We start from the raw sequence: 20256 nt of genomic DNA, 5'->3' as shown, positions 1-20256 counted from the left end.
TGTTGTAGCCACAGTCACAGTTGGCGAATGTAAGTTTGGTGGCCCCCTCTGTGTCGTGTGCTCAACTGGGTTAGAGGAAGGAGGTGACAGCCGGATTAAGCCGGGGTTGGGTTCTGCAGACAGGTGTGACCATGGTGGCTTCTGCTGCCTCTGTGATACTAGAGCAGAAGTGTGGACGAGAGGACAGTAGAGGTGGAGGACATTGGCATCAACTTTAGATTGGATTAGAAAGGGGTGAAGGCAGGAGCCCTGTAGTTTGTGTAAAAAGGGATTCGTAGTCTAGATTAGAGAAACGAACTGATGCAGTAGTGACAGCCGGGTGAGACAGCTGGAGGATAGAAAGTTGTGTTTCAAAAGTGGGGCTTGTGAATTTCAGAGGTGAAGTTCCAGGTGGTAACAAGGTCCAGGGTGATGCCCAGGGGTCCTGATTAAGAATTCCTGGCAGGAGTAGCAGATGTCAAAGGACTGAAGGCCTGGAATGTCAGATGAATTATGCATGGGGTCATTGACATTCGCCAGGATGATGGCAGGGCCTGGGGTAAGGGGAAGACCACCCTGGGGGGTAAGTGAGGGACAGTAAGCATGTTTGGTGATGGCAGGTGACAGTGTTAGAATACGCCAGCCATAACTTCAGGACCTCAGTGGAAAAGCAATTTTACATGAGCGTGGGAGCTTCAGGTTGTGGTGGGGTATCAGATAGTTTGCAGGGGACTTCCTCACTTGGAGATACAAGGGTAAGGACAAGTGGCAACCACTGGAGACAGGTGGTCTGAGAGAGGTTGAAGAGGCAAGTGGAAGAGGGAGGTGGCTTACCAAAGGATCAGAGGTCCTGTGCAGTGTGGACTGAGAGTCGGAGAGCGGAAGGTTGGGGCCAGGGATGGAAAGGGTTTAGGGATTCACTGACCTCCAGCTTTAGAAGGCAAATGGCTTGAGCCATCTGTGGCCTCATGGTCACACCCCAAAATAGAAGCATGTGTGTTCTCCTGCCCTCCCAACCCTGCTCTGAGCATTCTCAGCCCTGCCCCACCCCACTCCCCTCATAAACCCTCCCAGGGAGTCAGACTCACCGGGATTTGTCATGCTTCCAAATGTAGGTGCGCAGGCAGGCACTAGGATTCCTTACAAATGGCTCACTGAGGCCATTTTGTGGCAGAAAGTCACAGGTTCAGATCTTGGCTCAGCCACATACTGATAAAGAAGGCTTTTGTTACAACTTCCGTACCTTTGGTTTCTTCATTTGTAAAGTAACAGTACCAATAATAACACCAACAGTGTTTGGAGTGGGGTTAAGTGAGGTAATATACACAGAAGCTGGTGCCTGGAATTTACAAGTGCTTGAGATAAATACACTCCATGAAAATGTAACCTCCATGCCAGCTCACCCCTCTCTCTTTCAATGAAACATGCCTGATGCGTACTTGGTGCTTAAAAATGAATGAAGAAGAAGATATTTGTAGTTTTGGCATTTTATATATATATACACACATATGTATATATATGTGTGTGTATATATATATATACCCACTTCCTCATTCTCCTGTCCCTACCTTTTTTAACAATTTTCAGAATTACATCATTCCTTAGTCTTAGCTGGAGAATGATTAAGTCTGTGTTATAAGTCTATTTTTCATAGGCCTCTTGGAAAACAACCTTCTTTACTCTCCTTTATAATCCCAGCTGTAATGTTTGCCCGCAATCATGAAATAAATGGTTGTTGAAATGGAGTGAAGCTCAACTAGGTTAAAATCCAGCCTCTTCTCAAGTACAGCTCAATATTCAGATTCCCCTCATTAGCTCCATTCCCCACCAATGTAAGATATTCCTTTTGATTTTTTTAAATTACTATTGGCAGCTAAAAACTGTACCCTTCTCCTCTTGTTCCCCAACTCCTTTGGAGTTCCCTCTCTCCCTCCCCCCCTCTCCCTCCCTCTCTCCCTCTCTCCCTCTCCCCCTCTCCCTCCCTCTCTCCCTCTCCCTCCCTCTCCCCCTCTCCCTCCCTCTCTCCCTCTCTCCCTCTCTTCTTCTCTCCCTCTCTCTCCTTCTCTCTTCCCCTTCCCTCCCTCTCCCTCTCTCTCTCAGTCATCCAGGTTCCTCTTTTAGTTGATATATTGCTATCTAGATAACATTTTCTTTCTTCATTCTATTCAATCCCTATAAATCTTTTCTTGAAGCATTTCCCTGTTCTATTTGTGTTATCAGTGGCAGCAGAATCCCGAGGTCCTGACTGCAGCGGTTATTTTTTCTGCTCACCTCCTTGCAGCCACACTGGCAGGGTAGCAATGAAAGTGCTGCTCCCTCTGTGTTTCCCTTCTCTCCTCCTCCCTCTTCGCCTTCCTCAGAGGCTTCTCATGCCCCTGGGGGGCACAGGCCTGCAGGCGGGGTCACCCCTCCCTGCGCTCCCGCAGCCCTGTGCAGTGAGAACATGGGGTGCACACAGGTAAAGTCTGTTGCTGTGTATATTTCCTTATTCTTTTTGTCCCTTATCTTTCCTTACTTACACTGCATTTACTTGCAGGAATTGCCACCTATTGTGTGTGGGGTTAAGAGCCTGTAAATATTCCCCTTGATCTTTTTTTGATGTGCTTATTTTTTTTATGAAACAACTATATAACATTCTTCTAACCATGATTTAAATCTAACTCTTTCCCCATTTTGATGTGCTCAGCGAGGGTCCAGCATTAGCCACTGTCATTTGTCATTACATTGTTTCCTTAAATGGCAGCCTCATCCTCAGTGCGAACCCATGACCCTTGGATAGGCAGCTTTCCTCATCCTCAGGCTCCCTGCGCGAGGTGAGGTCTCTGCTCTAAGCATCCACGTTGAACAGGTTGTTAGTCATTTTTGTGATGTCCAGTTCAGGAATAAAACACGAAAACGGGTCTTCTCCCAGCAGTTGTCAGAGTCACCCATGTAACTGTGGAAGGCCCTCATCCATGTGAGAAGCTAGGCTTATACATTTTCTTTTCTTTCCCCTCCCCTCCCCTCTCCTCCCCTCCTCCCGTCCCTTCCCCTCCTTTCCCCTCCCCTCCCCTCCTCTCCTCTCCTCTCCTCTCCTCTCCTCTCCTCTCCTCTCCTCTCCTCTTTTCTGAGGAACTATGGATGGATTACCAGGGAGCATCTTTTAACTTTTAGGCCTTTGGGATGCTTCTTGCTGCATTACTTATGATGAAATATTTTAGGACCATTTCAGTTTGTAGTAAGCATATGGAATTGGGTGAATATTATTAGTGACAGTGTTTCAAATGAAATGCTATGGATTTCTCCTCTGACACCAGAGTGAGGCTGGTATTTCTTCCCCTTCCACTGCCTTCTTCCACCACCCCCGAAAGCCACAGTGGTGGGGCTCTGGATTTTGTATGTATATATTCTTTATATAGCTCTGTGCATAAGGTACACTAAGGTTACACCAGGAGGAGTGCTGACTCATTACAAATCCATGAGAGAGGAGCATGGATTTATGTTTACTAAGGAGCTATTTTCTCTGGCTAGCTTGTCTAATTCAGGTCTTGTTTGGTTGCAAGTTACAGAAACCTAATTCAAACTGCCTTAGGCAGTAAAGAAAGCAAAAGGCAAGAGGGATTTTGACTCATGTAACTGAAAAGTTCAGGTGATAATGCTAAAGTGAGGTATGGTTGAACCTAGGTACTTAAACAGTGTCGCCATAAATGTTTTTCCATCTTCTTTTCCCTCTGTTGGCATTTTTTTCACAAAGGCTCTCCCTCAGAGGGAACCAAGATGGTCAACAGCAATTCAGACTTGCATCCTCCCAGCTTAGTCATCTTTTACAAAAATAATTCTCTTCCAATAATTCCAGCAAAATTCTCAAGGTAGGTCTCTTTTTATCCCAACTCTGATTGCTTTCCTTCTCAAACCAGGACTAACATGACGCAGAGCTCTGACTGGGCAGGCCTGGGTCACATGTCTACCCCCAGATCCAGGTGGGTCAGCATCCCCAAGGAACAAGAGGAGGGAAGGGTTGGTTCCCCCAAGGTCTGCACAGGTACCATTAAAAGAAGGTGAATAGGCCAAACAGGAGAGCCCCACTAGAGCAGTGTAGTCTGCACTGGGGGAGAAAATGGGATAACTGAGGGGTGTCTAAGACACTGCTGTTCAAGAGGAGTTGGCAAGTTTAGGAAAAGCTACATAAATAAGTGATAGGGACTCAGGGGACCACTGTAGGCCAAGCAATTAGTGCTTTTTGGTGAGTAAAAGTTTTCATCATTTATTAATTCAGTTAGAAATGGCTGAATAATGGCCCCCAAATATGCTCTGATCACTGGAACCCATGAATGTCACCTTACATGGCCAAGGGACTCTTAAGAGTCTTGAGATGGGGAGATTATCCTGCATTATCTGCATAGACCCAGGGTAATCACAAGAGTGCTTGGAAGAGGAAGGTGGGAAGAGTCTGAGGAGAAGGAGTGGTGGTGACAGAAACAGAAACAGGAGTGATGTGCTTCAAAGAGAAGGAAGGCGCCACAAGCCAGGGGACACTGGAAGCTGAAAAGGGCAAGGAAACGGATTCTCGCCTGGAGCCTCCGGAAGGAACCAGCCCTGCCAAAACACTGAGTCATCCCAGCAAGACTGACTTCATGCCCTGGCTCCCGGAACTCTAAGAGAATAAAGTTGTGTTGTTTAAACCACTAAGCTTGTGGTAATTTGTTCCAGAGGCAACAGAAAACTAATCTAGAAGCTTCAGAAATAAGAAATGAGCTAAATTTGGGAATGATCAAAAGTGGACCAAGCAAAGAAGGCAGAGCCTGAGCAGTCCAGCCAAGGGAACAGCATAGGCAGAGACACAGCGTCAACCAGGAACCTTGGTGTCACAGAGGGGCGAGTGGCAGAGGAAACGACACCCTGCTGGTGGCTTATCCCATGCCACAGAATTGGGTCTTCCTGCTGAAGATCACAGAAAGCTTTGGAAACGCTGTTCAAAGGACAATCATGTGCTTCCAAATCTTGGCCATTGTAAATAACGCTGCCATGAACATAAGGGTGCATATATTCTTTCGAATTAGTGTTTCGGGTTTCTTTAGATATAGTCCCAGAGAAGTGGGATTGCTGGGTCATAAGGCAGTTCTTTTTTTTTTTTTTTTTTTTTTTTTTGAGGAAACTCCATACTGTTTTCCACAGTGGCTGCACCAGTCTGCACTCCCACCAGCAATGCGTAAGAATTCCCTTTTCTCCACATCCTTCCAGCATTTGTTTGTTGATTTGTTGCTGGTAGCCATTCTGACAGGTGTAAGGTGATATCTCATTGTGGTTTTAATTTGCATCTCTCTGATGATTAGCAACATTGAGCATCTTTTCATGTGTCTCTTGGCCATCTGTATGTCCTCTTTGGAAAAGTGTCTATTCAGGTCCTTTGCCCATTTCTTAATTGGATTGTTTGTTTATTTGGTATCGAGTTCTATAAGTTCCTAATAAATTTTGGATATTAATTCCTTATCAGGTGTATTGGTGAATATGTTCTCCTATACAGTGGGTTGTCTTTTCATTTTATTGATTTTTTTTTTTCTGTGCAAAAAACTTTTTAGTTTGATGTAGCCCCATTTATTTTTTCTTTTGTTTCCCTTGCCCAAAGCGGTATATCAGAAAATATTGCAGTGAGAAATGTCCAAGATTTTACTGCATTTGTTTTCTTCTAGAAAATTATGGTTTTGAGCCTAACATTTAAGTCTTTAGTTCATTTTGAGTTTATTCTTGTCCATCAGTAGATGAGTAGATAAAAAAGCCTGTGGTACACTTACATAATGGAATACTACTCAGCCATAAAAAAGAAGGAAATCTTACCTTTTGCAACAGCATGGATGGACCCAGAGAGTATTATGCTAAGTGAAATAAGCCAGTCAGAGAAAGACAAGTACCATATGATTTTACTTATATATGGAATCTAACAAACAAAATAAGCTAAGTAGAGAACAGACTTATGGATACAGAGAACAGACTGACAACTGTCAGAGGGGAAGGGTTGGGGGCTGGATGAAGGGATTAAGCAAAGAAAAAAATAAGAAAGAGTCATGGACACAGACAACAAGATGGTGATTATCAGAAGGAAAGGGGGGTGGGGGGAAGGAGAAGAGGGTAGAGAGGGATAAATGGTGGCGGAAGGAGACTTGACTTGGGGTAGTAAACACACAATACAATATACAGATGATGTATTATAGAATTCTATACCTGAAACCTATATAATTTTATTAACCAGTGTCACCCCAATAAAGCCAATTAAAAAAAAAAGAAAGAAAAAGGGATAATATGTTACCTGGTTAATGATTAAGGAAAGTCATTTTGGCAGTGGTAAGGGAAGTGGGTTAGGTAAAGATGGGGAAGATGAGGCACAGGATGGGAGAAATCACTCAGGAAATGTTTCCAGTTGTCCCAGCAAGAAACGATAGGGACTGAGCTAAGGTAAAAAGTGAGAGTGGATGAAGGGCCAGATTCAGGAGCTGCATACAAGGCAGAATCTGGAAGACTTGGTGACTAATTAGACTTGGGAGCATAAGAAGAGGACCCACTGGTTCCTGGTTTCAGTGACTAGGGAAGCAACTGACTAGAAAAGAAAATATGGGAAGGAGAGTGGATTTGAGAGGAAGATAATTAGTCCCGTTTGGGGCATGATGACTCAGTCATTTAGTAGTAAGTGGTAATGCCTAGTTGGCAGCTATGAACAGGTGTGGATCTCAGGAGAGATGTCTGGGCCCACCTGGATTGGAGATGCCAGATCTTACAGTCATCAATGCATACAGCTCAGTGGTACAAGCATGTTGAGTAGACAAGCTCATCCAGAAGAGTGGACGGGAGAAGACCGAGGCAGAATCCTGGGACAGTGCCACATAGGTGTAGGGTAAGGAGGAGCTGGAGCCAAGGAGACTGAGGGAGAGTGGCCAGAGGGCAGCAGGGAAACAATGAGACCAAAACTGCACTGGCACCTCTGGCAACTCCATGATCTTAGAGTTAAATGAAAGCTGATGATACGTATACTTAAAAACATTTGGACTAAGGACAAGAAAACTGCAAAAAGAACTGAAAGCCTTGATTGATTGCTATAATTTCCTGTTAAGAATTCCCAGTACCACATAGGAATCTTCCAGGCAGGGTTGTGTTCCTGGGGGAAGAGGGCTTGTGAAATTTTTGATCATAGTAATTTCTGCAGAATTGGTTGCACTAGGCTGGTTTCTCTCCTTATCCTTTCATGGACCAGACAAATTATTTTCATTTTGGTTTAGTTTCTCTTCCTTTATTGTTTATTTCTTATTACAAAAGCAATGTGTGATTCATCATAAAAAATGGAAATAATGCAGAAGCATATAAAATAAAAAGTAAAAGCCTCTCAATCCTACTGCTCAGAAGTCACTATTATTTAAAATTTGATGCCTGTCTTTCAAATCTTTTTACATATTTACAATCATAGTACAGATGACATTTTGTGTGATAAAAATGGGACACAAATGCATTCTGTTCAACAACTCACCTTATTATTTATCATGGGAAGCTCTCCATCCAGTACAATCTGGAGCTACCTCATTCTTTTTAAGGGCTGCATAGCACTTCATAGTACAGATGCAACATGATTTATTTGCCTATTGCCCAATGTTCATTTTGGTTGTTTTCACTTGTTTATTATTATCATAGTGTATGAAGTATCTTTGAACATACATCTTTTCACACTTGTGCAAGTGTTCAAAAGAAAGATGTGTAGAAGCAGAATTGCCAAGTCAAGTCTATCCATATTTAAATATTTGCTAGAAGTTGCCAAATTGCATCCCATGGGAAGGAAAGTATTGAAACTCTGACTAAATATGCATATTTAGTTTCCTTTTAAAGTACTGTGTTGAGTGCAGACTTTTGGCCTTTAACATTTCCCTTCTCAGCTTCCAGGGGCCTTGGTACCTTTTCGTATTTGTTGATACCTGAAATCACAGCAGAGGGAAGGAGTGGAAGAGCAGGATTAGCCATTGGTGCAGATTGGTACTCTGAAGGGTGAGTGCAGTCAGCTGCGTGCAGTGCTGACTGGGCTTCCAGCACCCAAGTTCCAGCCTCTGTAAGCCCTGGGATGACTGGCCAGGACCTGTCTTGAAAAGAGCCCAATAGGAGGGGGAGGGGCAGGGGCATCAACTAAACCACCAGGTAGTGCAGGGGGTGTGGCCCACTGGTAGGAGTTTGTGTCCTAGTGGGGAGGGTAGACAATAAACAAGTAGATGAGTATATAATATACTTGCGGGTAATGACAAACCCTGGGAAGAAGAACAAAGCAATTGAAAGGGAGAGTGGCAGGTGGCAAGACTGTTTCACCTGGAGGGTCAGGCACAGCTTCTCTGAAGGTTTTCATTTGTGCAGTGACCTGAATGCATGGATGAGGGAACCATGCTTAAGGTTTAGGGGAAGGATATTCTTTATTATTGTTATTATTATTATTGATTTTAGAGAGAGAGGGAGAGGAAGAGAAACAGAGAAACACTGATGTGAGAGGGAAACATTGAGCAGTTGCCTCCTCTACACACCCTGGCCAGCAGGCACCCTGACCAGGAATCGAACCTATGACCTTTCTGTGTATGGGTTGATGCTCCAGCCAACCTAGCCACACTAGCCAGGGCTACGGGAAGCATATTCTGTGCAGAGGACTCCAGCTAAAGTGCCCAGAATGGGAGGAAGTGTGCATGTTTCAGCACCAGCAAGGCTGGCAGTATGGCTGGAGGTGCGAGCAGGGGGCAAAGTGATGTCAGCATGCGTATTATTAGTTAGGGCTCTTCAGAGAAACACAATCAATAGGATATATTTGCATATATTGTATTATATATATATTATATATATATATATTATATATATGTGTGTGTGTGTATATATATATATATATATAACATGTATTCTTTAAAGAATTTATGTATTATATATTTGTTAAATATATATATAATTATGGAGGCTGAGAAATCCCAAGGTCTCCAGTTAACAAGCTGGGGACCCAGGACAGCCAATGGGGTAAGCTCAAGTCCGAAGGCAGAAGAAGACTGAGGTCCCAGCTCAACCAATCAAGCAAGCAAAGTTCCTTCCTTCTCAGCCTTTTGTTCTACTCAGGCCTTCAACAGGTTGATGAGGCCCACTCACATAAGGAGGGCAATCTGCTTTCCTCAGTCTACCAATTCAGATGTTAATTTCATCTAGAAACACCTAGAATACAAGTATACCCAGAATAATGTTTGACCAAATGTCTGGGCACCTCATTACCCAGTTAGATTGACATATAAAATTAACCATCACAGCCATGGCCAGTGTGCTCAGTGGTTAGAGTGTTGGCCCGCCTACCAAAGGGTCATGGGTTCGATTCCAAGTCAAGGGCACATACTTGGATTATAGGTTCAATTTCCAGCCTCTGTTGGGGCACATGCTAGAAGCTGCCAATTGATGTCTCTCTCTCTCTTTTCTCCTCCCTCTCTACCTCCCTTCCACTCTCTCTAAAAATCAATGGAAATGCTATCCTCCAGTGAGGATTAACAACAACAACAAATTAACTATCACAGTGTATCTGTGAAGTAGCCAAGAGACCAGGTCATCTGGGGCTGTGTTGTCCACTATGGTGGCTTCCTGCCCATGAGCAGTTATTGAGCACTTGAAAAGTGACCTATGCCATGTTGAAGTGACATTGAATATGCTGGGTTAAATAAAATACATTATTACAATTAATTTCACTGTACTTTTTAAATGTTGTTCCTAGAAAATTTTAAATGGTATAAGTGGCTCATATTATATTTCTATTGGAGAGTGTTGGTCTACAGGGCCTTGTGGTGCAGTAAGGAGTTGGCATTTCATTTTGAGAGCCTTTGGAGGTGGTTGGAAGGTTTCGAAATTGGGGATGATCTGCTCTAACTTAGATTTTAAGCAGTTCAGCTCTTGCTGGGGGAGGGGGAGAGATGGGCTGTGGGGGGTCAGGAGTGGAAGCATCCGAGCAGGAAGGAGGCTGTAGAAGGCAGAAGGGGTGTTGGTGACAGGGGCTCTGCAGAGGCAGTGCAAGGCAGGGGTGTGGTGAGACCTGGGGGACAGCCTCAGAGGAGAGTCAACAAGCCTTGCTGATAGGCTGAATGGGGCAAGGAGCAAAGAAACGGATGAAGGTAATTCCTAGTGTTTCTGATCTGAGTACAGTGAGTGAGTGGTGCCACTTACTGAGGTGTGAAAGACCTGGGGTATGTTAACTACATGCCACAAAGCATATAGACAGTGAAAGAAAAATGGGGGAATACAAAAGAGAATTCAGGCTTTAAAAAAAATCAACAAGAGTAAAACAGTTTGTCCAAAGGCAGTAAAACAGAGGAGATGAATACAGGTCTGTGATGGAAAAGCTGAAGGCAGGTAGACTAGGATGGAGAGGGGCTGAGAGAGGTGGTGGCCCAGTCAGGCCCGAGAACAAGAGAGAAGGAGGCGGGATCCAAATACCTGCCTGCCTCCCTCCCCAAACTCTGGAAATGATCCCTGTCCCCAGCCACTCTTTCTCCCTTTCTCTCTCTCTCTCTCACACACACACATGCACACACACACACTTGTATGCACACAGATGCACAAATAACCTATGATATTGGTCTGAAAGCTGAACAGGGAAAATTAACATTTGAACGCATTAAAACTGCATAAAACTATAGTATAGTGAAAGATACTATAAATAAGTTTTAAAAAGTGAAAGTCTGGAAAATAAGAAAAATGGGCAAAGGGCTTAATTAGGCAATTTTCAAATAAGAAAATGCACATGACCAATATGAAAAGACTCTAAGTATCTGGCAAAAATTAAAATGATTGAGACTTCACTGTCAGCAGGGAGTGGGGCATGAGGAAAGAGCTGCTCTCACACACTCTTGGTTGGGAGTGCAAATTGCCAGCAGCGGTCACCTCTGGAAGAAGAGTGAGGCCACAGGGCTTGGGGGGAAATTGGAGGTTCATGCTCTGCATCTCAAGGAACCATCACCAAGGTTTGTTTTAAAATGATGTAACAAACTGTGCTGAAGTAGAGGCAGGGCTAGGGCCATCCAGGTCTGTGTCATTTCTCTAATCTTCCATCCAGTGCTCTTTGAGTTTCTGATGAAGGTGACGTGAAGGTAAGTATCCAGCACACAAGGGAGAAACTGCTCCATGTGCCTCTGGATTAATTTGAGGAGCTGTTCTTAGATGTCACTTGCTGTTCTGACGTATCACTCACACCCCATTCTGCTGGGGCCAGCTCTGGTTCCACGAAGGCTCAGCTGCAGCTGAGAGAGCACAGAGGCTTCCTAGGTCACCTTTGTGGATCAGCTGCACGGATATTAATTAAAGGCAGGCCACGTCCCCCGTGGCTCGGCCCTCGATGATGCTGAAGTCATTAGTAGTTAAGTTCAGCAACAGCTTCCTTCTCTGCCTTCTGAAAATTTGTTTCTGCAGAAAGAGGCTGGCAGGTCATGTTGGTGGCTAAGGACAGGACAATTTTAATTCCCAGATAGTTCATCAGGGTCATTGGGGTGCTATGACCTCCAGAAATAGGGGAGTTTTTCATCAAATCAGAGACAGCAGTGTGCCTATTCCCCTGGCCACTACAGCTGAATTCCCTTTACTGTAAACAAGTGTGTCCTTCTGAAGGACCGGAGGGGTGGGGGGGGTGGGGGGGAGGTGAGAGCAACAAATCATCCAAATATGACTATTTGGTTTTTGTGAAACCTTCCTGTCCACAAACAGCTTGTGTTACTGTTCCAACTGTAACTAGTTTGCTTTCTCTCTGTTTCTCTTTTTAAACTATATATAGGAACAAAGAAAGAACTACAAAAAGATCAAGATGCTAATAAACCTGCTGTTTCATCTCCGAAGAGAGTGGCAGCTTCAGCCACCAAGCTTCATTCGCCAGGTATTCAGGAAATGAGATCTGTGTTATTTGGGGAGAAAGCTTGAACTTGGAATTTATTTGTTCAAGGGTTATTAATGGAGCAATGCCTGCCCATGTGATAGGCAGGATTGTTCTGGGGCCTAACATACATATACTCATGTGTTCTGACTCCAGATGAAATGAACCAGCTGTTGGCATCATTTTTCTCTTCAAAAACAAAATGTTATCATGCTACGTTTAAGTGGTAGAATCTTCTCTGTGTAGGACTATCTGCTATTGCAACAGCACATAGAAATAATTTATAATTGAAAAACAGACTTTGAAACTTTAACCTCAAGAGATGATATTTTCTAAAAAGAAAAACAGAGCAACAATGTATATGAAATACTTATTCTTTTGTCAAGAGGAAGCCATTTCTTTACATTCAGACATAAATAAGCTACCTAATGTCACTTGAAAGTTGAAAATTATTTATTGTGGAAATTAATATCATAAGGCATTAACCCCTTTGTAGAATAAAATGCAATATAACATCAGAACATTTTCTTCAAGCACAAAAATAGCAATATCAACAGCTCATGTCTGAGTTCTTACTGTATGCAGGCACTGCCCTAAGCTCTTTAACTGTATTAATGTAGTTGAGGCCCACAATAACCTGTGAAGCAGGTGCTATCACTGCCCCTCCCTTTGCATGTGAGGGAGGCTACACAGAATTTTATTAAATTTTCCAAAATCACAGGAAATAAGTAGTAGAGTCTTGGTTTGAACCCCACACACTCAAAATCCACAAACTGCATTCTTAGTTGCTCCACTATTAATCAGAAAGCTTGGAGAATAGAAAATTTATTAATATTTCTGGTTAATTAAAAATGTATAGGTCCCTGGCCAGATGGCTCAGTTAGTTGGAGCATGGTCCCATGCACCAAGAGGTTGTGGATTCAATCCCCACTCAGGCATGTACAGGAGGTAGCCAATGGATGTTTCTCACATCGATGTCTCTCTCTCTTTCTCTCTCTCTCTAAAAATTAATAAAAATGTGTCCTGAAATGAGGAATAAAAAAAAATGTATAGGAAATAAGCCAAAGCCACACATAAAAAGTTCAGGAGACAAAGCCAGGTGCCTAACGGGGTGAGGGGTCAGATGGAGGACCCTGGGTAAATCTGGAACTTGTGAAGAGCAGCACCCTGTTGGATGAATTAGGAAGAAAGAGAAATCCCAGCCTGCGGGAGGAGCCTGGCCCGGTGCAGCTTTGGTTTTTGATGAGGTAGGGAGGGGAGCCAGCGCCCCCTTAGGAATCCCTTGCCCCATATCCGCCCTGCCAGAACTTGAGGGCTGGATTCCATGCTACCCCTGTGGTCTGAAACTTCCATTTAAAATGCTAGAGGACTTGTGTCCACTTAGGAGAATAAAAGTGAAATTACTACACACTAAGAAATAAGCTACTGTGTGTAAGGTCCTTATATTCTAGGGGAAGTAGAGATATTGTGTAGTTTTAGACTTTAAGTTAAAATTTATGTGTTAAAATTTCTAGGCTAACCAATAAAATAGAGTATCTAGTTCTAAAACAAAAAGAGTGGGAAAAGTTGGAATGCGGGGTAAAAGTATTTTCAACCAGTGCAAATGAAGGCAAAGAGGGGAGAAAAGAACCAGCAGACAGAGGGAAGGGGAAGGGAGGGAGGGAGGGAGGGAGGGAGGGAGGGAGGGAGGGAGGGAGGGAGGGAGGGAGGTGGGGAAATGGAAAGAGTAAGATGCTAGAAATGAGCTCAGAAATGTCAGAATAAATGGGCCTGAACACAATTCTAGACCAAATCAGAGATCCAGATGACCAGCCTGGATTTGTTTATCGAATAGTCAATAAGTATGTAGTAAGTGCATATTGTATGCAGTAAAATCTAGCTTTAGAGTGTTCACAAAATGTACACCTAAGATAAAGGAGTAATAAAAAGTTGAAAGTAAAAGAACTGCGATATTTATACCAAGAAATACTAAACAGAAGAAAGCTTGTGGTGCTGCAGTTTTGGAATGTCTCTATTGTGGTATAATTCACAAATATTAAACTACACAGTGTTAAAGTTTTGACATAGGTATACACCTGTGAAGCCCTCACCACTGTCAAGATAGCAGACAGATCCCATCCCTAACGTGTCCCCATGCTCTTTGTAATCCTACCCGCCTGCTCCTCTGCGCCCTACCCCAGTCCCTCTCTGACACTAGCTTAGTTTGAATTTTCTAAAGTTTTATAAAAAAAGGGAATCATATAATATCTACTCTACCTTTATCTGGCTTCTTTTACTCAGCATGATTATTTTGAGATCCATCACCTTTGGAGGCATTTAGGGGGTTTCCTGAGAATTTGGCTATTATAAATAAAGCTGCCATGCACATCTGCACCTGTCTTGGCGTGGCCACCTGCTTTCATTTCTCTCGGTAACACCTGGGAGTAGATTGCCTGAGTCATATGGTAGCTGTGTGCTTCACTTTCTTTAAAATGTTTAAATGTTTTCCAAACTATTTACCAAAGTGGTTATACCATTTTATGTTCCCATAAGTAGTATGTGAGAGCCCCGGGTTCTCGACATCCTTGCCAACAGTTGGTATGATCAGTCTGTTTAATTTTAGGCATTGTAACTAAGCACAGTGACACAGTGGTGTATTGTTATGGTTTTAATTTGCATTTCCTCCATAATTAATGATGTTATGGTGTTGATCATCTTTTTCTGTTTATTTGACATCTGTGTATACTCTCTGATAAAATATCTCTTCAAACCTTTTTCCATTTTAATTGTTTTTTGTTTTTACATTGAATTTTAGGAGTGTTTACATATTCTGGATTCCACTTTTCAGCTATGTGATTTGCAATTCCCTCCCCACACACGCACAATCTGTGGCTTGTTTTGCATTCTCCTAACAGTATCTTTTGAAGAATAGATGTTCTTAATTTTCATGAAGTCTCATTAATAATTTTTTTTATGGACCATGTATTTTGTGTTATCTAAAAAAATCTTTGTATAACCAAAGGTCACAAGATTATCTTCTACATTTTTTCTGAAAAATTGAGAGTTACAGGTTTTATATTTAAGTCTATGACCCATTTGAGTTAATTTCGTATATAGTGTGAGGTATGACTTGAATTTATTTCTTTGCAGAAGGATATGCAACTGATTTCTACTCATCATTATTATTACTTTTCTTCTGCTTACACTGGGTTTGATTGGCTGATGTCATTAGTTTGAAGTTTTTCTTCATTTCAAATGTGTGTGTTTAGTACAGTAAATGTCCCTCTATACACTGCTTTAGCTATAACCCACCAGTTTTGGTCTTGGATTTTTAGCTTCATTGAGTTTTAAATATTTTCAAATTTTCCTTTTTTATTTCTTCTTTTACCCGTGATTACTTAGAGGTGTGTTGTTTAGTTTACAAATGTTTGAGATTTTCCAGAGATCTGGAAAGTAATTATTTCTAATTACATCATGGTTGGAAAACATACTTTGAATGACTTCAGTCCTTTTAAATTTATTGAGACTTATTTTATGACCAACAACAAGGGCTGTCTTGGTAAACATCTCATATGTACTTAAAAAGAATGTCTGTTCTTCTGTTCCTTGTGGAGGATTCCACAAATGTCCCAGGTCAAGTTGGCTGGTAGCATTGAGTTGTCTATATCCTTACTGACTTTCTGTCCACAAGTTCTATCAGTAACTGAGAGAAGGCTGTGGAGATCTCGGTATAACTGTGGACTTGTTTCTTCTTTCAGTTCTGTCATTGTTTGCTTCATGTATTTTGAAGCTCTGCTATTAGGTACATCAACACGTAAGATTATTTATCAATTTAATGTATTGCTACTTTGTCATTATGAAATGACCCTCTTTATCCCTGATATCATTCCCTAAAATTGACTTTCTTCCATATTAATAGTGCCACCCCAGCTTCCTGTTAGTTCCAGCGTGGTATATCACTTTCCATATGTCTCCTTTTCATCTGTCTGTCTCTTTATATTTAAGTAGGCTTCTTACTGGCAGCATATAATTGGCTCTTGCATTTTTATTCCATCTAAAATTTCTGCCTTTGATTACATTTAATGTTATTGATCTGATTAGGATTAAATCTGCCACCTTGCTATTATTTTCTATCTATCCCACATATTTTTCCCCCCCTATTTTACTGCCTTAAGTAAATATCGTCTATAATTTCATTTGTCTCCTTTGTTGATGTCTTACCTATCTGTACTTTGCTGTGTTATTTTAGTGGTTGCTTTAAGGTTCACAATCTGTATCTTTAACTGTTCACGTAGTATAAGAATGCTACAACAGTGTGCTTCCATGCCCCTCCTCCTGACCTTTGTGCTAGAATATCAAGCATTTTTCTTGTACATAGATTATAAACCCACACTACATTGCTGCTGTTGATTATCAATACTCAGTCTTCTTTTAAAAAGATTCAAATAGGAAAAAATATCTTTTACAGAGAAAGACAAAAACTGCATGATTTCACTTATATGTGGAATCTAGAAAACAAAACAAAGCCCAGATTCACAGATAGAGAAAATAGAATTATTGTTAGATTGGGGGGGGGGAAGGGGGAAAGGGGATCAAGAGGCACAAAACTCCAGTTAAAAACAAGTGAACTTTTAGGCTGAAAGACGATGGATGCGTAGAGTTCACCTTATGTTGGATTAAAATCAGTATTTCTCCATAAAAAAAGTAAGTCACGGGGATGTAATGTACAGTGTGGGGAATACAGTGGACAATATTGTATTAACTCTGTACAGTGACAGTGGTCACTAGACTATTGTGGTGATCTTTTCACCATCTATACAGAGGTCAAATCACTGTGTCATACGTATGAAATTAACATAATATTGTATGTCAATTATACTTCAATAAAAAAAGAAAAAAAGTATTTCAGTTATACTCATTTAGTTCCCATTTCCAGTGCTCTTCATTTCTTTATGTAGATCCAGATTTCCTTCAGATACCATTTTTCTTCTGCCTAAAGGATTTCCTTTAACATTCCTTCTAGTGGAGGTTTTCTGGGGATGAAATGTTTTAGTTTTTGTTTACCTTCATTTTTGAAAGATCCATTTACTTTGTCCAGAATCCAAGTGAGCATTTTTTTCTTCACTCATTTTTTACTTTACTCATTTAAAGATGTTGTTTCACTGTCTTCTGATTTGAATGGTTCCAATGAAAAATCAGCTGTTATGCTTATCTTTGTTTCTCGGAACATATCTGTCTTTCTCTTCTCTGGCTGCTCCATGGCTGGTTTTGAACATCGTAATTACATTATACCTTGATGCTGGTTCCTTTATGCTTTTTGAGCTTGAGGTTTGTTCAGATTCTTGAGTCTGTGGATATACAGTTTTCATCGAATTTGAAAAATTTGTGCCCACTATTTTTTCAAAAATGTTTAGTCCTAACCTCTCCTCTTCAGTAACTCCAATTATGCATAATTAGGCCACTTGAAGTTGTCTCACAGCTTCTGTCTAAATTGATATTCTGTTCATTTATCTGAGTCTTTTTTCTTGTGTGTTTCATTTTAGATAGTTTCTTTTGCTGTATGTTCATTAATCTTTTTCTTTTCCTTTAAAAAAATACCCATATGTTAGTACCATAAGTGAAACATCCAGTGTGGCTTAACTGTGTCTCTATTCAGAGTTTCACAAGGTCGAAATCACAGTGTCAGCTTGGCTGAGTTTTTGACTGGAGGTTTGAGAGAAAAAAAGCACTCTCAGGCACATTCGTGTTGCTGATAGAACTAGTTCATTGCAGTTGTAGGACTGAGGTCTCTGTCCAGAGGTCTCCTTGCCAGCTGTCAGTCAGGGACCACTTTCAGCAATTAGGGCCACCCACATTCCTTGCCATGTGGCCTCTTCATCTTCAGAGTAGTGTGGGTGGTTGAATCCTTCTCAAGCCTTAGAACCCTGACTTTCTACTCTGTGACTAGCTGGAGAAAACTTGTTTTTAGCAGGATCATCTGATTGGGTCAGGCTCACCAAGGATAATCTCCCTCTTGGTATATATAGTCATGGGCTGGATAATAGCATTTCAGTCAATGATGGACCACATACATGACAGTGGTCCCATAAGATTATAATGAAGCTGAAAAATTTCCATGCCCTGGTGACTTTTTAGCTGTCATAACGTCATAGCACAATGCATTACTCACGTGTTCTTGGTGATGCTGGTGTAAACAGACCTACTGTGCTGCCAGTCATATGACAGTATTGTATGTTGTATTTTTATTGTGCCTTTCCTATGTTTAGATATATTTGTATACACAAATACTTACCTTGTGTTACAGTTGCCTGCAGTTCAGTATGGCAACATGCTGTCCAGGTTTATAGCTCAGGAGCAATAGGCTATACCACATGGCCTAGGTGTGTAGTAGGTTATTCTAGGTTTGTGCAAGTGCACTCTATGATGTTCACACAACAAGAAAAACGCCAAACCAAAATCATATTTCTCAGAACATATTCCATTGTTAAGTGACGCATGGCTGTATAATGTAACATAATTATGGGAATAGTATCTCATCACAGTTACAGATTCACTCACACTCAAGGACATTATGCAAGGATCTCATCTCAGGCTGCTGTGACAAATAGCACACTGGTGTGCTTAAACAACAGAAAGTTAGTTCTTATAGTTCTGGAGGCTGGGAAACCCAAGATCAAGGTGGCAACTAATGTGGTTCCTGGTGAGAGCTGAGAGCCCTCCTCCTGGCTTGCAGATGGATGCCTGTTTGCTGTGTCCTCACATGAGGGAGAGAGAGGTCATCTCCCCTGTCTCTTCTGACAAGGGCACTGAGCCCATTCATAACTACTCCACCTCATTCCTCGTTCTTCCCAAAGGCCCCAACTCCAAGCACCATCACACTGGGGATTAGAGGATTATCATGAATTTTGTGGGACATGAAATTCACTTCATAGCATCAGGGTATATACATGGGGTGGCAGAAAATTGGAATCCAGGTTACCACAGGTGGATTTCAAGCTAGCCCTGGCAAATGAAAACCTGGAAATGCCACATAACCAGGTGGGGAGACCTGGAGGGCAGTTTTCCTGTTCTCAAGCTACCCTCTTGCTTCCTGTGTCCATTTATGAGGATGACTCTCCTCTCTTTAGCTTACAGAAGATCAAGAGATCAGTGGGAACTGTGGTGTCTACATCAGGCCTTTGAACCCTCAAATGTCATTTGGCTCAGGAGTGCTTTCTGGGTGGTGAATTTGAGGAGCACTTCCCTCCCATGTTGACCTGTAAGTTCATTGAGGACAGGGACTATATTTTCTGTCATCAATCCCATCCCCAAAACAGGACAAGACAAAACAACAAGCTTCCCCTGACGCACATATTTTTGATATATCTCTCTCCTCATCTTCATAGCCAGGCTTGGGAAAGAAGAGCCCATGCTCTCTGTCTCTGCCTCTTTGCTTAGAAATGACCCCTCCATTCACTGCCACTCCACTGTCCCACTGACCCTGCTCCTGCAAAGGCCATGAGTTACTTCTTGGTTATGAAGTCTACATGGACATGTCCCCTTCCTTATCTTATCTCCGTGCCATTTGACATTATTGATCACTCCCTTCTTCCTGATACTTTTCTTCCTTCAACTCTGTGACAGCCCCCTCTGCCAGTTCTCTTCTTGCATCTGCCAATATGTGTACTTAATTGTCTTCACTAGAAGCTATTCTCGCTTTCTAAATGTTGCCAAAAGAATAGATTGAACTGGGTTCAAATCCTGGCTCCCTGGCTCATGTGATATATAACCTTGGGCCAATAACATAACTTATCTGAGCCTCAGTTTTCTCCTCTGTAAAATGAGAATTATGTCCACACAACAGGGTATGGTGAAGATTAGTGGTAACGCATGTAAAGCACTCATGTACAGGGTATTTCTTCTCCAAGACTCCATGTGTCTTAATATCAAAAACTATATTTTAAGAAGACACAGGACATTCTGGTGCAGGTGTTTTGTTTTGACACGGGCATTTTGCTAAAATGACAACCAAATGTCCTCATGTTCAAGGAAGCCTATAAAACCATCCTTATTGAGTCTTTTCATTAATTGAGCTATAATTCACGTAGCATAAAATTTGCCCTTTTAAAGTGTACAGTTCAGTGGCTTTTAGTATATTCACAAGACTGTGCAACTGTCACCACTAATTCCAGAACATGTTCATCACTCCCCAGAGAAACCCATCCCCATTCGTAGTCATTCCCCACTCCCTGCTTCCCCCAGCCCCTGACAACCACAATTCTACTTCCTGTTGGATGTACCTATTCCGGACGTTTCATATAAATGGTATCATATAATATGTAGCCTTTGTATCTGTTTCTTTCACTTAGCATGATGCTTTTGAGGTTCATCCATGTCAAAGCATGAATCAGTAATTCACTCTTGTTTTTAGCTGACTAATATTCCAT

General features: G+C 41.9%; 1 protein-coding gene across 2 annotated transcripts in view; it reads left to right on the top strand.

The window, feature by feature from the left end:
* MTUS2 (microtubule associated scaffold protein 2) overlaps positions 1-20256 on the top strand; it is a 504165-nt gene that overhangs the window by 363577 nt on the left and 120332 nt on the right. For both annotated transcript variants that reach the window (XM_081129725.1, XM_081129724.1), the window contains exon 7: positions 11756-11854. In XM_081129725.1, the coding sequence (XP_080985851.1) occupies positions 11756-11854 (99 nt within the window). The remainder of the gene's footprint in view (positions 1-11755; positions 11855-20256) is intronic.

This window comes from Miniopterus schreibersii, assembly GCF_964146895.1.
Source record: "Miniopterus schreibersii genome assembly, chromosome: 2".
NCBI classification, from domain to species: Eukaryota; Metazoa; Chordata; class Mammalia; order Chiroptera; family Miniopteridae; genus Miniopterus; species Miniopterus schreibersii.
The sequence above is the reverse complement of the archived record's forward strand: the minus strand, read 5'-3'. Positions and strand labels throughout refer to the sequence as shown.